Source organism: Anastrepha ludens, chromosome 2, assembly GCF_028408465.1.
Source record: "Anastrepha ludens isolate Willacy chromosome 2, idAnaLude1.1, whole genome shotgun sequence".
Taxonomy (NCBI): Eukaryota; Metazoa; Arthropoda; class Insecta; order Diptera; family Tephritidae; genus Anastrepha; species Anastrepha ludens.
This window is the reverse complement of record NC_071498.1, coordinates 170515842-170534645: the sequence shown is the minus strand read 5'-3', so window position 1 is coordinate 170534645 and position 18804 is coordinate 170515842. Positions and strand designations below refer to the sequence as shown.

The 18804-nt window shown below is 36.3% G+C and overlaps 1 protein-coding gene across 2 annotated transcripts in view; it reads left to right on the top strand.

Moving 5' to 3' along the window:
- The first annotated feature begins 285 nt into the window (after positions 1–285).
- LOC128855853 (serine-rich adhesin for platelets-like) overlaps positions 286–18804 on the top strand; it is a 50294-nt gene continuing 31775 nt past the window's right edge. The window contains exons 1-2 of one of the 2 annotated variants that reach the window (XM_054091060.1): positions 286–657; positions 818–886. In XM_054091060.1, coding sequence (XP_053947035.1) covers positions 361–657; positions 818–886 — 366 coding nt within the window. In that variant the 5' untranslated portion in view covers positions 286–360. The remainder of the gene's footprint in view (positions 658–817; positions 887–18804) is intronic. The other variant, XM_054091061.1, reaches the window with a different exon arrangement.

Genomic DNA, 18804 nt, shown 5'->3' with positions numbered 1-18804 from the left:
GCAAACATATTCTGCTAGCGCTCACCAACTAAAGGTGAGTATGCAAATTGAGAATAAAAGCACTCAGCTGATGCTGACTGGTCATAGCGATTGGAGCGTACCGCACTTTGTCATATTTAGGCGCACTTATATGTACGTATGTGTGTGTGTATGTGTGTATGGATATATGAATGTTTGTATGTGTGTTTGCATGTATGTAGGTAAGTACGTGTGTATGCACGTATTGTGCACCTGAATCACTAGCACCAGTGTGAAGACAATCTGCTGGTCATTGAATAGTCAGTAGAATTTGAACGCCGCGGCTGTTACAATACAATTGAAGTTACGGGCGTATGTAAATGTGAAAGAAAATCATTGAAAATGAGATACGAATATACAAGTGATTGTCAGCAAATCGCTGAAAAGCAGCAAAATTATAAGAATGCAGAGGTTACGCATGCTCCGCAAGCGCATACGCACGATTTCTCGAATATGAAATGTGCAAAGGAAGTGCCAAATAATGCGGAAGAAGTGCAGCGTGAAAATCATAGAAACAACAAAGCTACCCTTGGTGCTGATAGCAACGAACCCTCGGTGCGTTTGTTGCGCATACGAAAGTCGGTCACCGGTTCGTGCGGTTTCAATTTGACGCGCACCAAATGGGACCCCTACCCGTGGGTGCGTATGAGTGACCGCTTTGTGAAATTCGTGTAGAAAAATTCTTAGAGCATTAAATTGCAAAAAACGAAAACGCAATGCTGTGTGTTTTCATAATTAATTTTATTTGCCAGTACGGTTTTTCATTCATGCATTCATTCTCGTTTTCCATTGCCATTAGGTGAGTGCGGTCGATGCACATACGGCGGCGGAAATGAGCGGCCTGCAGGCGGGCGATTGTGTTTTGGAGGTCAGTGCAACATAACGAGTTACGAAGTAATAAAGGAAAACATAAAATAAAAAAATGTTTTCAAGCACTAAAAATGCAATTCAATTTCATTTAATATATTTGTACTTATTTGGATGTGTGAATGAGCCTCTTTAATTTGTTATTTTTTTATAAAATTTTTTTGCTTGAAATTGAGAAATGACGTATGCATTAATAACTACAGTAAAAAATTAACAAAACGAATATTACAAAATATGAACTAAGAAAAACTCGGAATTTATTTTATGAAAAAAAAAAATATTTTAACATAAGACACACACAAAAGTTAGTAGGAAAAAGTAATGTAAATGGTGAAGCTGGAATAATATAAAGTTTGTGACCACAAAAAACAAAATTCAAGTAATTTTGTAGGGACCTCTAACACCTGTTTTAGGCGCTTCCAAATTTTAGAAATTTACCTTAAAAAAAATCAAACTTTTCGCGAGGTTCATAGAGCACTGGTTTCATTATCGATCTTTATTTCCTTGGCAATGAGTAAGGGAGCTACCATTTTGGTGACTAGCGAGCGCAATCCAGCCATGCTAACTAAGTTTTTTGTTTCGAAAAATTAATCAGCTAAACATTGACGACATTTCGTTCGAACAAGACGGCAGATTTGCCATACAGAACGCTTAACAATCGATTTATGGCAAATCAATTTGGTGAAAACTTTTTTTCAGAAGTGGTGCTGTTAAAAAAAAAAACAAAACAAATCAGCTGATTTGTTTTATAATTTAATTTTTTTTAATTTTAATGCCTTTGCCTTATCGGCTTTATTTCATGTCTTTTAGTTTTTTGTAATTTAAAAAAAAATTTTTTTTTATTATTGTATTTAATTTTCTTTTAAATAAATTTTTTTTAATTTAATTTTTTTAGATTTTATTGCCTTCGCCTTATTGCCTTATCGCCTTTATTTAATGTCTTTAGAAGCAATGTTTTTTTTTTTTGTAATTTTTTTCTTAACTTTTTTAAATTTTTTTTATTATGAAATTTTTTTTTTATTAAATTTTTTTTTCTAATTTAGTTTTTTTTTAATTTTATTGCCTTTGCCTTATCGGCATTATTTCATGGCTTTAAAAGGATTTTTTTTTTAAGTTTTTAATAGTCGATTGTTTGTAAGTAGATGATTATTCGAGGATCGTATAAAAAGTAATTTATTACATATGCTTTAAACTATGTTGATTTAAATTTGTATTAAAAAAGATTGAAAATTGACAAATTTATGTAAACAAACGTAACGAGTTAAAAAAAAATGACTTCATCTGGTGGCAGCGATACAGCAATGAATAATTATCTGAAATCAAACAACCAAAAATATTATTAATCTATACAATAGTGGCTATCGTTGTAAGTAGCCTTTGTTTTTTTTTTTGTTTTTTTGACAAAATGGTGGTGATTTGAATTTCGATGTGTGTTTTTTACCATTTTTCTGTTTTTCAACAGGCCCAAAAAAATTGTTATTTTCAAAATTTTGAATATCGGCTACGTACAACGATAGCCAATGCGATAGCAAAAATTTTGAAATAAAGAAAATTAGAATCGGTTCATTAGTCTTCGAGAAATCGTTGCCACCGAATCAAAAAATGTCGTTTCGAGAAAAACGCGTTTGAAATAAAGCATCGTGTCGTAAGCGCTACGGGGCCGAACCGACGGGCACTCACTTAAGTGCACATAGAATCGGGAATAAAGCGAATTTCACTTTAAAATTTTTACTACATTTTCTTCAGTAGTTATACTTACAACTTATGCAAAAAAAATCGATTTTTTTGAATTTTCACAGTGGCGTTCCACCTTAATATTTTGACTAAAGATGAAAATCTCAATTTGTTTGAAGTAGCCATTATTTCTTTTCTTTTCAAGCAAATTTTTTTATTTTTGGGTCGCCTTTATTTAATGTATTTTGAAGCAGATGCATTTTATTTATCATTATTTTTTTTAATTGTTTTTTTTTTAATATTTTTAAATTTTTTTTTTTAATTTTTTTGTAATTTTACAAAAAAAATTTTTTTTATTATTTAATTTTTTTTAATAAATTTTTTTTCTGGACCGTTCAAGGCCACAGTCAAGGCAAAAGGTGGTCATATCGTGCAAAAGTAAATTGATTTTTAAGTGAAAAATTTTAAACAAAATAATTAAATTGTTTTCTAAACTTTTTTTTAAATTTTTTTTTTAATGTTTTAATTTTTAGTTGTTTTACAAGAAGAAAATCTGATAGCGGGTTTGTTTTACAAATGACAAAGAAAAATCTTGAAAAATGTTCAACAAGAACTTATTACCAAATTTAAAAAAAACTGAATATATCTCAAAATTGTAGAGTAAAAGAAATAAAATTAAAATTACTTAACTTCTTATTATACTCAAGCCAACAAATGTCACAACTTTAAGAAAAATTGAAGTCCACGTTCAAACAAATTAGATCACTCAGTCGCTTTGAGCTAATCAACTCTACCGCCCGACTGCCGTATCAGCTGCTCAATTTGTATAAGTAGAATATTCCTATGTTAGGTTAGGTTTGGCAACCGCATCGCCCATAGAGACAACGATTCCACTTAGACCACGAAATGGGTCCGTTGTGAGCCGCTCGGGCTGGGCTACATTTCCCTCTCCATATTGAACCATCCTGAGCTTTTGACAAAGCGTAAAAGGTTGTTGATACCTAAAGTGTATGGATTATATACATTCGTTAGGAAGTAGGATTTTAAAAATCGGTTCCTCCTTCTGGCTAGAGCTGGGCATGCGCAAAAAAGGCGTTGAATTGTTTCCAACTACTCCTCTTTCTTGCAGCTACGACAGAAATCATGCGAGTATACGCCTAATCTGCTTGCATGATTTCATATGAGACAATGTGCTGTGAGGGCCCCTACTAAGATCCTGATTTGAAGTCTACTCAATTTTATAATACTCTTGGACAGACGTAGATTTAGCCTTGGCCATGTTTGTCTAACAATTTCACAGGTGTTAGCGCTAATCCGTCTTTGATTTGCAGAACTGATTAGTGCGTCCTTAATGAGAAGTTTACAAATTGCGAGAGGTATCCCCATAAAATTATTTATGTTTGGCATATAGGTATCATCTCTTGCAAGTTGGTCAGCCCCAGAGTTCTTTGGTATATCTCTGTGGCCTGTACTCCGGCATAAGACGATACGATATTGCTTGGCCATCTCATTTAGAGATTGGCGACAACGTAAGACACTCCTTGATGTTGTTTGGAATGCATCCAGGGCTCGTAGGGCAGCTCGGCTGTCTGTTAATATGCCGATGTCTGTTGATGATATTCTGTTTATCTTTAACCATTTCAAGGCTTCATCAATAGCTTTAATTTCCGCTTGAAAAACACTACAGTGATCCGGTAGTTTACAGGATTCACTAATAGAAAGCTCTTCGCAAAATAACCCTGATTCTACACCGGTGTCCATTTTAGATCCGTACGTGTAGATCTTAACGGGTGTATTGGGTGTTGGATCTTTTCTTAATTTTTTTAAAACGACTGTTCGCATTTGGCTGAACAAATCAACAAAGCTGTGCAAATAAGCATTTCAAAGACCCAAAAAAAAAAAAACTATTGCCCAAAATTTCATAATTTAACGTCGTCCCAGGCACACTGTAGAATTAATATTGAACGCCTGCCAAATGTAGAAGCAGGCCTGATAATATTGCAAGTGCGATGCAAAATGCTAATTTGGTATTAAAAATAAAATCAGCAAAAACATATTTGTTGTCCTCTGCATGAGCTGCATATAAATCATGAAAGAGAATTGCAAGAAATACGCGCGTCACTCCATCGATGGTGTATTTTCAGAAGATTTGTGCCTATAAAAACAAAAATGAGCTAAAAATAAAATTTTTATTTATAAATAAAGAAATGTGCAAAAACAACTGAAAAAATACGGCGAACAATGCGCGTAATTAGCCTGCATTTCTGCATCAAATGCAAACGTCAACGAAGCAGCGTAACGAACGCTAAGAAGAAGCAGAATCAAGTGGGTCGCTGATAATTTCGCCAGCAAAAATCGAAAAAAAAAACCAAATTAGTAAAACATGTGGATAAATATGTAATCTCATTGTTTGTTTATGAAGGTGTACACAACTATAGGGTCTTTCAATAAGGATGGGGCAATGTTGAGAGGCTGAGGAAGGTAGTTCACTTTTTTTGTTCTTTTTTTGTGTTGGCGGAGCTCGTCAAATCGGTGGTTTATTAGCCAGCCACCTATGCCAAATCACTCTGAGAAGTTATACGATTGAGGAAGATGGGCAAGTGAAAAAACTTTGTGCTGTTTTTTGTTGCTGTATGCGTTATCCCTCGCGGAGTTGCCGTAAATTGATCATCAAGATGCTCCCATTTAATTAAATAATTTATATTACTTATTAATTTATTTTATTTATTGCTAATAACCCAGAAATGCAGTATTTCTTAGAGAAAATCAGGCTAATGCTAAATAATTCAATCAAAAATATTTCGTTTGAACGAAGAAATTGTAAAATGTTTTATGGTGGTAGTGAAAATGTTGCCTGAGTGACACAGCCCAGATCCAATTACACGCTCCGGCTCTTCGATATGGTACCAGTTGGAGATAGCGGAGGAAGAGGATGGCGGAGAAGGACTTGGCTTCACTTGGTATATCCAACTGGTGCCGGTTAGCATGAGAAAGAAACGACTGGTGCATTTAGTTAACCTTAGCCAAAGTCACGTAAGTGGTTAACGCGCCAACTAAGAAGAAGAAGAATTCTGAATATATCTGCTCCTGGCTTTCTTAACAATTCGACACTTCTGGATTTGTTGAAATTGGGCTAGGTTTGTTTAGTTATTTTGTGTTAGTCTATCTGTCAATGGCCTGCTCGAATAGCGAGAAGTCCTCTCTTTTGCATACGCCTTGGGCACAGCCTATTTCTACCACTTCGGACTCACTATAGGATGCCCCAGTCTTGCGAGTTCATCAGCTTTCTCATTTCCCACTATGTTCCTATGGCCAGGTACCCAGATGAAAGATTTGTCGTGTGCGCTTTTGCACTGTCTGACGATTTTTATCTGCTGGTTTTTAATTATCCTGCCAAATTTCCTTACCCCGAGAACTTCTGCTTGCATACTACTCCAGATGTCTTATAGTCTACAGAGAAAAAAACTAGAGAAATCAGAAAATCTCGTCAAACAATTCATTGTGGAAGAAAAATCAAGGCCAATAGGATTTGAAAGCGATTTAAAGTCTCTCAAACTTCTAGAAATCGGAGCATTGGAAGCATAAATCGTTTTAAGCATTGTAGTAACAGTCAAGCTGCACTAAAGCTTTTGCTAACCCAGTCTGCTCTTCGAAATTAGTCGGTGAATGAGTAATGACATAAATTGAGCAAAGATGCCAAAGACGAAACAAATTTTATCTTATTTGGGTGATTTGGGTGCCTGGACATTGTGTTATTGCAGGGAACGAGTTGGCCAATAAACTGGCGAATGAAGGCTCTGCAAGCATACCACTTAGCTCTGAACTCTTTTTGGGTGACAATTCTGCATCGATTTCATTACGTCTACCCATAGAAGACGTTCGCTGAGTTGGACTCCTGCAGAGTAGTTAAGTGCTTTGTCAAAGAACCAAATAGGAAAGTAGCGATCTTTCTCCTAAATCTTAGGGGAAGGACTAGAGAGTACTAATGCTGAGCATTTTCTCTGTAGCTGACTGGCGTTTTCTAGAAACAGACTTAGGCCGTTGGGTTGCGATGTACTGGGTACAGATAAAGTTCATATTCTTCCTCTTCCGGATATCTTAGGTCACACTCTTCCTTTGAGGATCTTTTAGAGACATCATTGAATCCACAAGATTTGCGGAATAGTGACCTCAGACCAACTTTCTTTCATATTTTTCCTTTTTCGGATCTCTTATGTCATACTCTGTAGTTCAATAGTCTTCATAACTGAGTGTTTGGACATTTCCAGCCCACACAAGTCAAACTTATTTTAATCTAATCTAATCTAATCTTATCTAATCTAATCTAATCTAATCTAATCTAATCTAATCTAATTTAATCTAATCTAATCCAAATTTCGCTGAGGAATATTGAAATTAATTTTCTCGAGTATCGAAGGGGAGTCAATCGCCCCACTTATCAAATCAAAGACGAAGGTGACTGGGAGAATAGGCCTTCTACTATCTGGCAATTTTAGGTTACTTAGCAAACACAAACTTTTAAAGGATGGAATTGGATCAGTAAATACAAGTAATGCAAAGCATAACGGACAAAGGCTTTCTGGATACCCTCAAGCCTATGCCAAGCCTTTGATATACAGAGCTTGGTCTCCAAATTCTAGCTTCGAGCACACAAGGGATATAACAGCTTTAGAGTATATAGACCTACAAAGTCTGAACTCAAGCGTCGACAAGGCCAGACTCTTTTCTATATGACTTTCTGAAGACGCAGATTTAAAAAGCGATCAAATGCCTACAGATTCAGCAGTGGCTTTGCTGTGGAGGCACTGAAGGTTCTACTCCACAGCCTCTCTAAGCTGCGGTGGATATTTGAATTTTATATTTCATGCATAGTGGCACACATAGGCCATTAAAAAAAAAAATTAAAAGTAAAAAAAAAAATAAATAAATAAAAATCATTAATACTTCGCACACAACTTATCTTATATAATTCCAAAATCCACTTGCTCTTTTTGGAAACCCCTTTATTAATTAGTTAAATAATTACTTTCCAGCGTTTGCACAAGTGAGATATTAATAGTAAATAGGTTCCTAACGAGCGTTGCTTCACGTAATCAAACCTTGTATGAAATGCTTTTTAAATGACGCTTTTAAACTTCTGTTTGACTCGCTAAAATTTGCATAAGAAATTACGAAATTATAAAGGCCAAAGTGCTATGGGTACGGGGAGGTTGCCTATGCACGGATTGCGCTTATATTTCTTTCAGTAATTGCTATCGATATGCAAGGGGGGCAAAACTAATCATTCAATGTTGTTTTTGAATAACTTTTTTAATAAATAAATTTTTTAATAAATTAATAAATAAATAAATGAATAAATTAATCAGTCAGTTTTATGTTTGAATGACTATTTCAATAAGTAAAATATAAAATTATTTTGGATGATGGAAACCTTCATTTTGACTTTTACGCGCTCCACTGCTTGCCTGTTTCAATGCTGCAGATGTTTAGTTCACAAGTGTCAAATATGATTGATGACTGTAAGTGATCGGTGCTGGCTTGTAAAATATCGATCAAACCATTCAAAGTTTATCCTCGTTGTGGAGTTGATATTTCACACTTAAAAAATGTCCTTGCTGGTTTTTGTTTCTTCCATTCAGTTGTGCGTTACAGCGTGTGAGCAATGGATGTCAACAAAGAGAAAATTCGCTATCCTATTACAGTTTTTCTTCGAGAAAGACCAAAATGCAAGCCAGACCTCTGAATGGTGGATGTGAAGGGTGTTTATGGTGCCAATACTTCAACAGCCAATTACGTGCAATTTTAGTTTCTTTCATTCCGCTCAGGCACTTTTGAAGAAAATGTCGATAAAATCACAAAAATAATCCAGGTTGACCGGAATGTTAGCAGTTTTTCCAACGCCCAGGAACTAAAGATCGACCATTAAACTGTTTTACACTATTTGCGCTAAGCTGGTTTCAAAGAGAAATTCAATGTTTGGGTGCCATACCAATTAACACCAAAAAAAAAAAAAAAAATTATAGAACAAAATTCTATCTGCGAAGCCTTTGCAGAGCGAAATGGAATCGACCCATTTCTTAAACGGATGGTGAACTGGAGATGAGAAATGGGCCACATACGACAATATCGTACGAAAACGATCGTGGTCAAAGCATGATGAAGCAGCTCAAATGGTGGTCAAACCACGACTAACGGCCAGGAATGTACTTTGGTGGCCACTATATATTTTGGTGGGGCTTGAAAGGAATCATTTATTACACCGCGTTACACACATTCTGTCCTATGAACCAAATATACTTGTTCGGAAATGGGATAAAAAAATAAAAATGCACGTGTATCGGCGATTTTCATCTACACGTCACAATTTTTTTTTTTTATATTTTATAACTTTAAACGAGCAATTCTTGATCTCAGGATTACGAGTAGCTTAACGGATTTGAATAAAATTGGGCACACAGATAGTGGATCACATTTCTAGAATTTTCACCTAGGTGTTGCCACTGACAATGTTTAACAGGGTTGCCACCTGTTCGAAATTAAAAAAAAAATTGCATGAAATATACCGATGTGGGTATCAAAGGAAAGGTATTTCACTCCGCATTACAATAGAGATTTTTTTATTAATTTTATTATATTAAAATTAAAAATTGTTACATTAAAAATGTTAATGCTTTTAAAGAGACTTAGGCCTTTTATTTTTGCGTTTGTAAGCATTTGTGTCAGTATCGCGACAAATAGACCAACAGTATTCGCCAAGCATATGCGTAATGTCATGTCCTTTAAAGCGCTTTTCAATAGCCGCAATGTCCTGATGGAACCTTTCGCCATGTTCCTAAATCACCAGGGGAACAATCTAAATGGTTGTGAAGGAAATGGACCTTTAGCGACATTAATGTGCCCATTTCGCCATATGCCGAAATCATTTATGCAACAATATGTTTAGCTCGTTTGTTCGATTCTATATTAGCGTAGCGAATTTTGTTGCGGCGAAAGTATTGTTACCCTTTAGTTTGAGTAAAAGTTACACAAAAGTAGCACAGTTCACTGCAGTGCTCCGTACGTGGTAGCCAAATTGTTGGTACAGAGTACATTATTGTTGACCATCCATCAGTAAACTTGCATAAATTTCTATAGCAACAGCAAGTAAGGAACATAAGCAGTCTTGAATATTTTCTGAAACGAATTAACCACTGTTTTCGTAATATTTTTAAAATGTTTACTTAGTGCGAATAAGCCACAAACGTAACAAAAGTTATTTCGAGTCGGGCACTGAATTTTTCGTAAGATGAAATATACAGAAAGACGCGTTCGCGCAACAGAACTTAAAACAATTGTCAAAGTATACGTCTCCTAGTGGCGCAACTGTCAGATGATCGGAACTTCCGGAACTGTAACAAACACACAAACGGCACAGAGTGTGTTGTATGAAACAATAAATTAAAGGTTAATAAGTTGTTTGAAAACTTGGAGCCCCTTCAAGTTATGCCGAATATTAAGAACAAAATTTTTTTTTTTTAGAAAAACAAAATTCAAGAAAATCTGAGAATTGATAAATTTTTTTTTTTAATTTTGCATAATAAAAACATTTCCACGAGTCTGCCTGCAGAAATTCCGCGCGATTGGATCACGGAAAAAGGGTTAAAAATTGATCCAAAGTTTTTCACACAGGCGGACTACGAGCTTTATATTTTATACATAAAAAAAAAAAATTCTGACGTGTACATGAAAATCCCCGATACACTTGATTTTTATTTTTTCTCCCCTTTCCGAAAAAGTATATTTGGTTCATAGGACAGAAAAAACGTTCGTTTTTGTAACGCAGTGTTATAAGTGGCTCCCGTATGGTCAACCACTAAATTTTCTTCTGTACTGAGCTGAACCGTTTGAAGCTGCCGATTGACCAGAAACGGCCTGAACTGGGCAACAAAAGAGGTGTTGTGTTCCATCAGGCTAACGCAAGGCCACCTAAGCTTGTAGTGACTCGCCAAAAACTCCTACAGCTTGGTTGGAAAGTTTTAATGCATTCACCATTTAGGCCGGACCTGGCACTTAGCGATTACCTCCTTTTTCTCTCCTTGTAAAACTTCCTGCGGATAAGAAATTGGTATCAAGAGAAGATTATGAAAATCGATTACTAGAGTTTTCGCCAATAAGGATCAAGACTTCTATGAGAGAGGCATTATGCAGCTACCTATAAAATGGAAACAAATTATATCAACATCTTAAATAAAGTTTTGAATTTTACGCAAACTTAATGGAGTCCCACAGTTTCTTCAAACTAATATAATAAATCTTCCGTTGGATGATTAATTTTGCTCTATATGTAAGTCAGATTTAGATTTGTCAAATTCCAAACTTTTAACACATTATGGGCGTATTGAGAAACTAGGTTTTTATTTCATTAGTTTTCTCTATCAACTTGCATTTTTGACGGAATCTCTACTACTGCATTCACTTTTGCTCGCCATTCCACTTTGTATAAAATGAAACTATTTAGCAAATATTGAGCTTGAAAATATAAAATGTCTGATTATTATTAATTATTTTAAAAGCATATATGCGTAATTTTTTCACTTATCTAACCGCACCACCCTCAAGTGGGCCCTTGAAGTCAAGATAAGACTGAAGTCAACGTCGAACGCTGTATACGAAGTGTGTTGAAAAAGTATCGCGAATTTTGAATTTTCGCAGGTTACGTATATTCGAATTTCGATTTTTTTGTGGCAATAGCTTGGTACTCATGTCTCTCACTCATGCCGACAAGGCCGGCCATTTTGAATGTTCAGTTAACTTTTGACAGCTGATTTGCTTGCACGTGTTTCGGCTCGTCTTCGAATTTTACCTATTCAAAAAGATGGATCAAAGAACCTGTGTCAAATTTTGTGTGGAAAACGAAATTAAGTGCGCGGATGCATTCCGAATGTTGACTGTGTCATACGGAGAAACTATTGTACTTTGGACCAAAGCAACGTCTCAGAAGGCCGAGAAGGTGTGAACGATGAAAAGGCTCTTGCTAAGGGATCCCTTTTTAGCAATGGGATAACATTGGTGTGGGTAATAACATTAACAGTGCGATAGCAGTAGCAGTTGATAACATTACTGAGAGCTAAGAAATCAGCTGAGTTTTGTTAACATTTTCGTTTATTTATATTTTGCAACCATTACCAGTACAGTCACAAAGGTCAGGTTAGATTGAAGCGATTATCCTGTGGGATGCACTCAGGCTCATGGCCCATTGTGATGCCGCGTGGGGAGATTTCCCTATTTCTCCTAATAACAGGGTGTGCTTTTCACAAATTTTTAGAATACCTACTATTTCTGCGGAACTGAGATCTTTCAATTCGTTAAAAAATTGTCTGACAAATCTCCGTCTGGATAGAGCAGGAAAATGGCGCAGAAGGTGCAAGGTTGTCTCTTCCTCTTCCTCATTAAGGGGACAGATAGCTGTAAACGGCCATATTTTTCCCGGTTTTCTTTAAAATTATTTAAAATGAAGAATTCAATATATATTTCTCAAAATTGGCATACAGTTTATTTATACATTAAAATAATATACAAATTTTAGTTTTTATTTTAATCGTTCAAAATGGCGGATGTACACTCAAAAGTTTTTTGTTTATTAATGTCATAATTTCAATATGAATTAAACCAAAATGGGGGAAAAAATCGCCGAATAAAATGCTTCCAAAAAAATGAATTTTGGGACGAATTTTCCTCCTATTTTGCTTCGAAAAAATTAGTTTTTCGAAAAATTTTCACATAGAAATTAATATCATAACAAAGATGTGTGCAAAATTTCACTGAGATCGCTCGAACGCAAAGAATAGTGTCGTCACGGTTGACGATCTATCATATAAGAAATACTTTAATTTACGTTCCTCAAATTTGTTGACATATTCTTAAAGGATTATATTAACATTTTATGAAAAAAAAAAAAAATGTTTTTCGAAATTTTACAGGTATCTGTCCCCTTAGGTGCACGAGAATTTAAAGATCTATAAACTAGCAAAGTTTTGTCATAAAGTGCCCCTATACATTGCTGCACAAAAGGAGTGTTAGAAGATCTTTAGATAAAAAGCCAAAGCCCAGTTTTGGCGGCATTGAAAACTTCAACTGCTGCGCATCCTCCCTCTTCTAAATATAATGTTTTTAATGTTTTCTGGATACGGCCTAGCGGCTTCATGATCAGCCGACACTGACTCTTCTTGGATTCTTACCTGTATGCTATGAATTGCAAAACGCTTTTTGAATTTTTCGAACAAACCTTTACTTGCCACAAAATCTGAGTTGATAGAGGAATTTCCTTGTTCTTTAAGATGTTTGTACATTTTTAGTGCTTTTTGTTTGATGATATGGCCATCTAATGAAATTTGTTTTTTACAGGAAACATCAATCACGTTTTGCGGATGTCAATGATCCCGCAACAACTGCACTTCTTATTTCTTTTTCCTTTTTCTTGATAGTACGGACTGTTTCTTCATTCAAATTAAGGCTTTTTCCAATGTCAGACGTTTTTTCTCCTTTCAAAATACAGTCCAAGATGTGTTTCCTTACATCTAAAGAAATAATTTTCCTCTTGAAAGTTGTTTTTTTATCTTTCTCGCACTGAAACTTAATGTTAAAAAATTATTCTTTAACACACCGTTGCTGGGCGCAGACTGCCGAACAGCAGCGAGAGACACTTTTGTTTTCAGGTCACGGAGATGAACAAAAAATAATGTCCCCAACGCTCACTGAGATAGAAATGTATACATCTCAGTGGCAACACTGTTTCTTCCTTCTCGCCGCAGGTGTAGAAGTACAATACTTTGCCGTATTGAAGGAGGGCTACCTGTATTTAGTTTGACATTAGTGACGGGCGATCTGTCAAAAAATACCTCTTGGAGAAAGCACCTCGGATCTGATCACCCTTTACATTGCTGGCTTTACATTGATTAGTTTTTTTTTATAGCCGATTCAAAAAGCAAATTTTACATGGCCTACCCTATAAATAAATCGTTTCTATTTTTTTTTTTTTTTTTTAATACTTTTTTTAAGAATTCTAAGTTATTTGGTCCAGAATATAAGTATACAAACGATTTCTCAACGAAAATCTAGAAAATATCACATTGTACACCCCACAGTATTTTTTACCAGATCCCAGTTATGCGCATTTAAATTTGGTTAATAATATTTTTAGACCACTATATTACAGTATATTTCCTCAGTTTGCAAAAGCTTATTCTGACTATAAATAATTTCTATAATTTGCGTTTACATTGAAAAGTGATTTCTAAGCTTCAGCTCGGTATTCCACGCATAATATTTCGTGACTCTTCCGCATTGTAATCATGTAAAATGACAGTTACACGCACATACGCACAAACATGTGCATGAACACACCGCCAACAGCCTCTATTCGCTCTCGCTTATTTAAAATGTAGTACAAGTGCACACATGAAGCAGCATAAAATTTGAGTAAGCACTTAATCAACGAAACAACAACAAGGTCAGGTTCAGGGGAGAACATAGAGAACCACTTCCATAGAGTATGTTACATCCATATGTAACTATTAAGCACACATGTAAATGTATGTATGTATGTGCACCAGCGTGCGTAGACGACAGCAAGCCATAGAATGTAATAGCAATGTGAGTTATAGGAGAAACAAAAAGCAACAATAAAAAATTACAGTATTAAAATAAATAATAAAATACAATAATAAAAACTAGCATCCGCGGAAGCTGCGTAAATGAATAGAACAGGTTTTTAAAGTTTAAAGTTTGCGCACCAAAAGAAACACATACGCGCATGTACAAACATGTAGGTAGTAGAATAAATTTGTATTTTCATGCATTTGCGCCGTCGATAAAGCAGTTCAGTAGTTAATAAACTCAATTTGGCATAGCAGTAGTCGCTATTGGTTTGCCATAGTGAACCGAACTCACTTCTTTTCCACACACTACTCAAAATGAGTGAAACGCTTGACGTTAACTCTCCGAATTGATGTGTTTATATGAAACCTATGCCTCTCTAGGCAGCAACTACAAATGCACTAACAACAACCATGGAATCTTTCTCTAACATTCAGGCAAAATATCGTCAATTTAAGCTCTCGATTTTCCATTTTGTGGTTTTGACACCCAACAAATCATTACCATTTTCGATCGACATTTCCGGACGCACTTGTCGCATCGGCGGCAGAGCACACATAGTGGCATACCTATGTGTATGTATGTTCACCTGAACAAATTTATGTTTATATGTGTGTATGTGTGTGCAAAAACCGCTTGTGATATTACACACTTGTTAGTACAGAACTTGCATTAGGGTGTGTGAGATTGCATGGGAGATATTTTTATTTGAAAGACATTTGCTTTCAGAGAAATTCGTGGATACGAAATAAACTAATTTTCGTATAATGTAAAGTTAATGTAATGCAATGGACTTAAATAGTTCTAAATTAATTCGCCATTTCTGTTAAAATGCACCTGAAAGTTACTCATATCAGCCGATTTTGATAGAAAAGTGCAAAAAATTGTGTATGAATAATACAATTTTTTTAATAAAATATAGTTCAAAATTTATAGGATTTGCCCAATTGTCAGCTCAAAAGCTATTTTCTTTATACTTTTTAATACGGTTGGTAAGAGTAACTTCCAAAGGCAATGATGGGGGGCAAAATTAATCACCTTATTGGAAGATTTATCATTTTTTCAAATGGCGTCGTACGTCAATGACACTTGTAAACTAGACAGCCTCGGTAGTCTAGCGTAGGTGCACTAGCCTACCATCACAGAGATTGTGGGTTCGAATCCCACCTAAAACACGGTCCTCGCACTTTTTCAAATTTTCTTTACCAACTTTCCCTGTTTCTAAAACAAAAACAAAACAAAAATCCTCCAATTCCATTCCACAACCCCAAAAAAACTTATCCTTGTGGCTCCTAAAACAGGCAAAAAACAAAGAAAAACACACAGAAGAAGCGGGCGAGCGCGTTAATAGCGCAAACACACGAAATTTAGCGAAGTCCTCAACCATATATGCGATCCTTCTGCCAGAAAAATGTGAGACACAGATGGCGCTCCTAGCGGTAAGAAGGCGTTGTTCCTAAGCAACGATAGGTGGGCATTCCCACTACTTAGGACTGGTAGCGGCTGGCTAATCACCAACCCTGTCCGAAACCAATGCAAGACTGAGTCTTGTCTAGGCCCTATGCTCCCGAGAGGAGCGAACAAGGAAACAAAACTAGACAGTTCCAGTATACATACAACACATGGACTGAAAGGTCCGGGGCCTAACAAAGAAAACAGTTTTTTTTTTGTTCACGATTATTTTTAATCCTCAACGTAATTTCTTTCAAGAACAAAGGAATCATTCCAACGCCGCTCTAACATTTCAATACCACTTTTGTAGAACGATTTATCTTTTACTTCAAAATTGGGAGAGGGATCACGCTGTTAAGTATGATAAATAAAGTTATAGCTCACATAATTCACAAAAGGCTATCCAACTCATTGATACAGGGATTACGCAAAGAGCAAGCCGGCTTTCGTCCACATTGCGCGTGCGTTGATCATTACCTAGCCAGTAATCGCGGAGCAGTCAGTAGAGTGGCGGGCGCCTCTTTATTTATGCTTCATCGACTTCGAGAAAGCTTTCGATACTCTTAAGCACGAGGCTATCTGAAAAGCGCTCGCCTGCAAAGGAGTGCCTGGAAAAATAATCAATATCATCAAAGAGCTGTACGCGGGCGCTTGCTCGCGTCAAACACGGAAACGTTCTAAGTAACGGGGTCGAGGTGCAAACCGGTGTGAGGAAGGGTTACGTATTATCTCCACTGGTTTTCAATCGAGTTCTGGATTTAGTAATGCGGCAAGCCTCTGCGACTAACAGAGGGATATCCCGGGGTATCTGTGGCCACCTGGAGGATTTAGACTATGCTGACGACATATGTCTGCTGTCGCATAAATATTCACACATATCAGCAAAACATCATGCGGTGAGCGAGTCCGCAGCACAAACTGGACTAAAAATCAATATCGTGAGGACTAAAGTTACGCACATCAACACCAGCGAATCGCAAGCTCTTCAGATTTCCGGCACACCCCTGGAAGATGTAGATGAATTCTGCTACCTGGGGAGCATTATCTCCAAAACCGGCGAGTCAGCAGCTGGCATATGTAACCATATATCCAAGGGATGCGCTGTATTTGGCATGCTGGATAAGGTGTGGAGAGCGTCTCACATCTCCAGACATACCAAACTCAAGACTTTCAATGCCAACGTGAAATCCGTAGTGTTGTATGGGTGTGAAACTTGGAACATATCGGCATGTGTACTACAGTCGCTGCAAGCCTTTCTTAATCGTTGCCTACGCAAGATTATGCGCATATATTGGCCCCAGGTTATTAGTAACGCTGATCTCTGGATCGTGACCAAGCAAATACCAGTCCACATAGAAATTCAACGCCGTAAGTGGAAATGGATCGGTTACACGTTGATAAAGCCCCACGATGACATAACAAGAACAGCACTGGATTGGAACCCCCAAGGCAGCCGCAGACGTGGAAGACGCAGAAGAAAGAAAAGCAGGCCGTGCGTGGAACGAATTTAAATGTGTTTAGCCTTAGATAAAATTAATTATAATTTGTTTATTGAGGCCCTATGCTCCATATAGAAGCCTCGGGAAAATATATATATATAAAATAGGCCTCAGTTTCAGCGATAACCTCTTCATTTGAGCAACATTTCTTACCGGCGAACATTTTTTTAGGTCTGCGCACAGCCAGTAGTCGCTGGAACCCAAATCTGGTGAACGAAGTGGATTTGGCACAGATTCGAAGTTCAATTAATGGAGTTTTCTCTTTGCTCAGAATCATCAACACTTTCTTATTTTTGATAAACAACAAGTAAACGCGGCACTCTCTTTAAACAGAGCTTTCTTTTAGTCAAATGCCCATGCAATATAAAGCCAAGACGTTCTTTTGATACCTTTACGACGCCAGTAAATTTTCGCAACTTCATTTTTTGTTCACTCAAAACGATTTTGTGGATTTTTTTCGTGCTTGCTGGTGCTACCACCTCATTTGGACGTCCACTGCGTTGTGCTACATCGGTGTATCCACGACCACGTTTGAGGTTAGCAAACCATCGTTTTATTGATCTAAAAATTTTTAACCATATCATTTTAGCTTTTAACTGTATTTTAATACTTATTACTAGTAAACATGTTTATTTGGAAAGGAGCTACAGCTGATCTCCGGGAGCTTCTCTCAAAAAAGACGTTTTGCGGTGACCACTACAACTCTGACCTGGATCCGCTTAAATTAAAAAACCAAACAGATTTCGTTAAAGTAATGTTAAATCTAGTAATTAATCGGATTAATAAGCAAAATACATTCATTTCTATACAAAATGGCGGTTTGTCAAAAAAATAAAAATTGATTTTAAACACAAAATTTCGGCCTTACATTGTTAAAAAAAAATATTTATTGGTGAAAAAAAAAAATCGATTAATTACTAAAAAATATATTTAATCGGTTTAGCCGTTTTCGAGTAATGTTGGTCACCGACCTTGAAAACACCATTTTGAGAAAAAAACGCGTTTAAAATTTGAAAAGCACTTTACAAACACTCCGGAACAATATTAGATTTCTTCTTAAATATATGTACATTAAGAAAAGCAAAACAATAAACTTGATTTTTTGAAAATTCGAACTGGACGAGTATATAAAGGGTGGTAAACTTTAAGGGCCGATGTTGATTCTGAATAAAATACAATTTTTTTAAGAAATTATTGTCATTTCTCCTTACTATGATAATACTGGTATGATTCAAGTACGCATAGAATAAAAAATGGGCCAAATAGCCGTCGCGGCCCCGGCGGCACTCCTCCATCCGATGGTCCAAATTTTCGATGATGCTGAGGCATAATTGAGGTTCTATGTCGTTAATGTTCCGAATTATCTCATCCTTTAGCTCTTAAATCGTTTCTGCCGTATCGACTTACATCTTTTCTTTCAAATAACCTCAAAGAAAAAAGTCCAACGGAGTCAAATTACATGATCTTGGCGGCCAATTGGCATCGCCGCGACGTGAGATTATTCGGCCATCAAATTTTTCGCGCAAAAGAACCATTGTCTCGTTACCTGTGTGACAAGTGGCACCACCCTGTTGAAACCACATATCGTCCACATCCATATCTTCCAATTCGAGCCATAAAAAGTTCGTTATCATCTCACGATGGTTAGCACTATTCACAG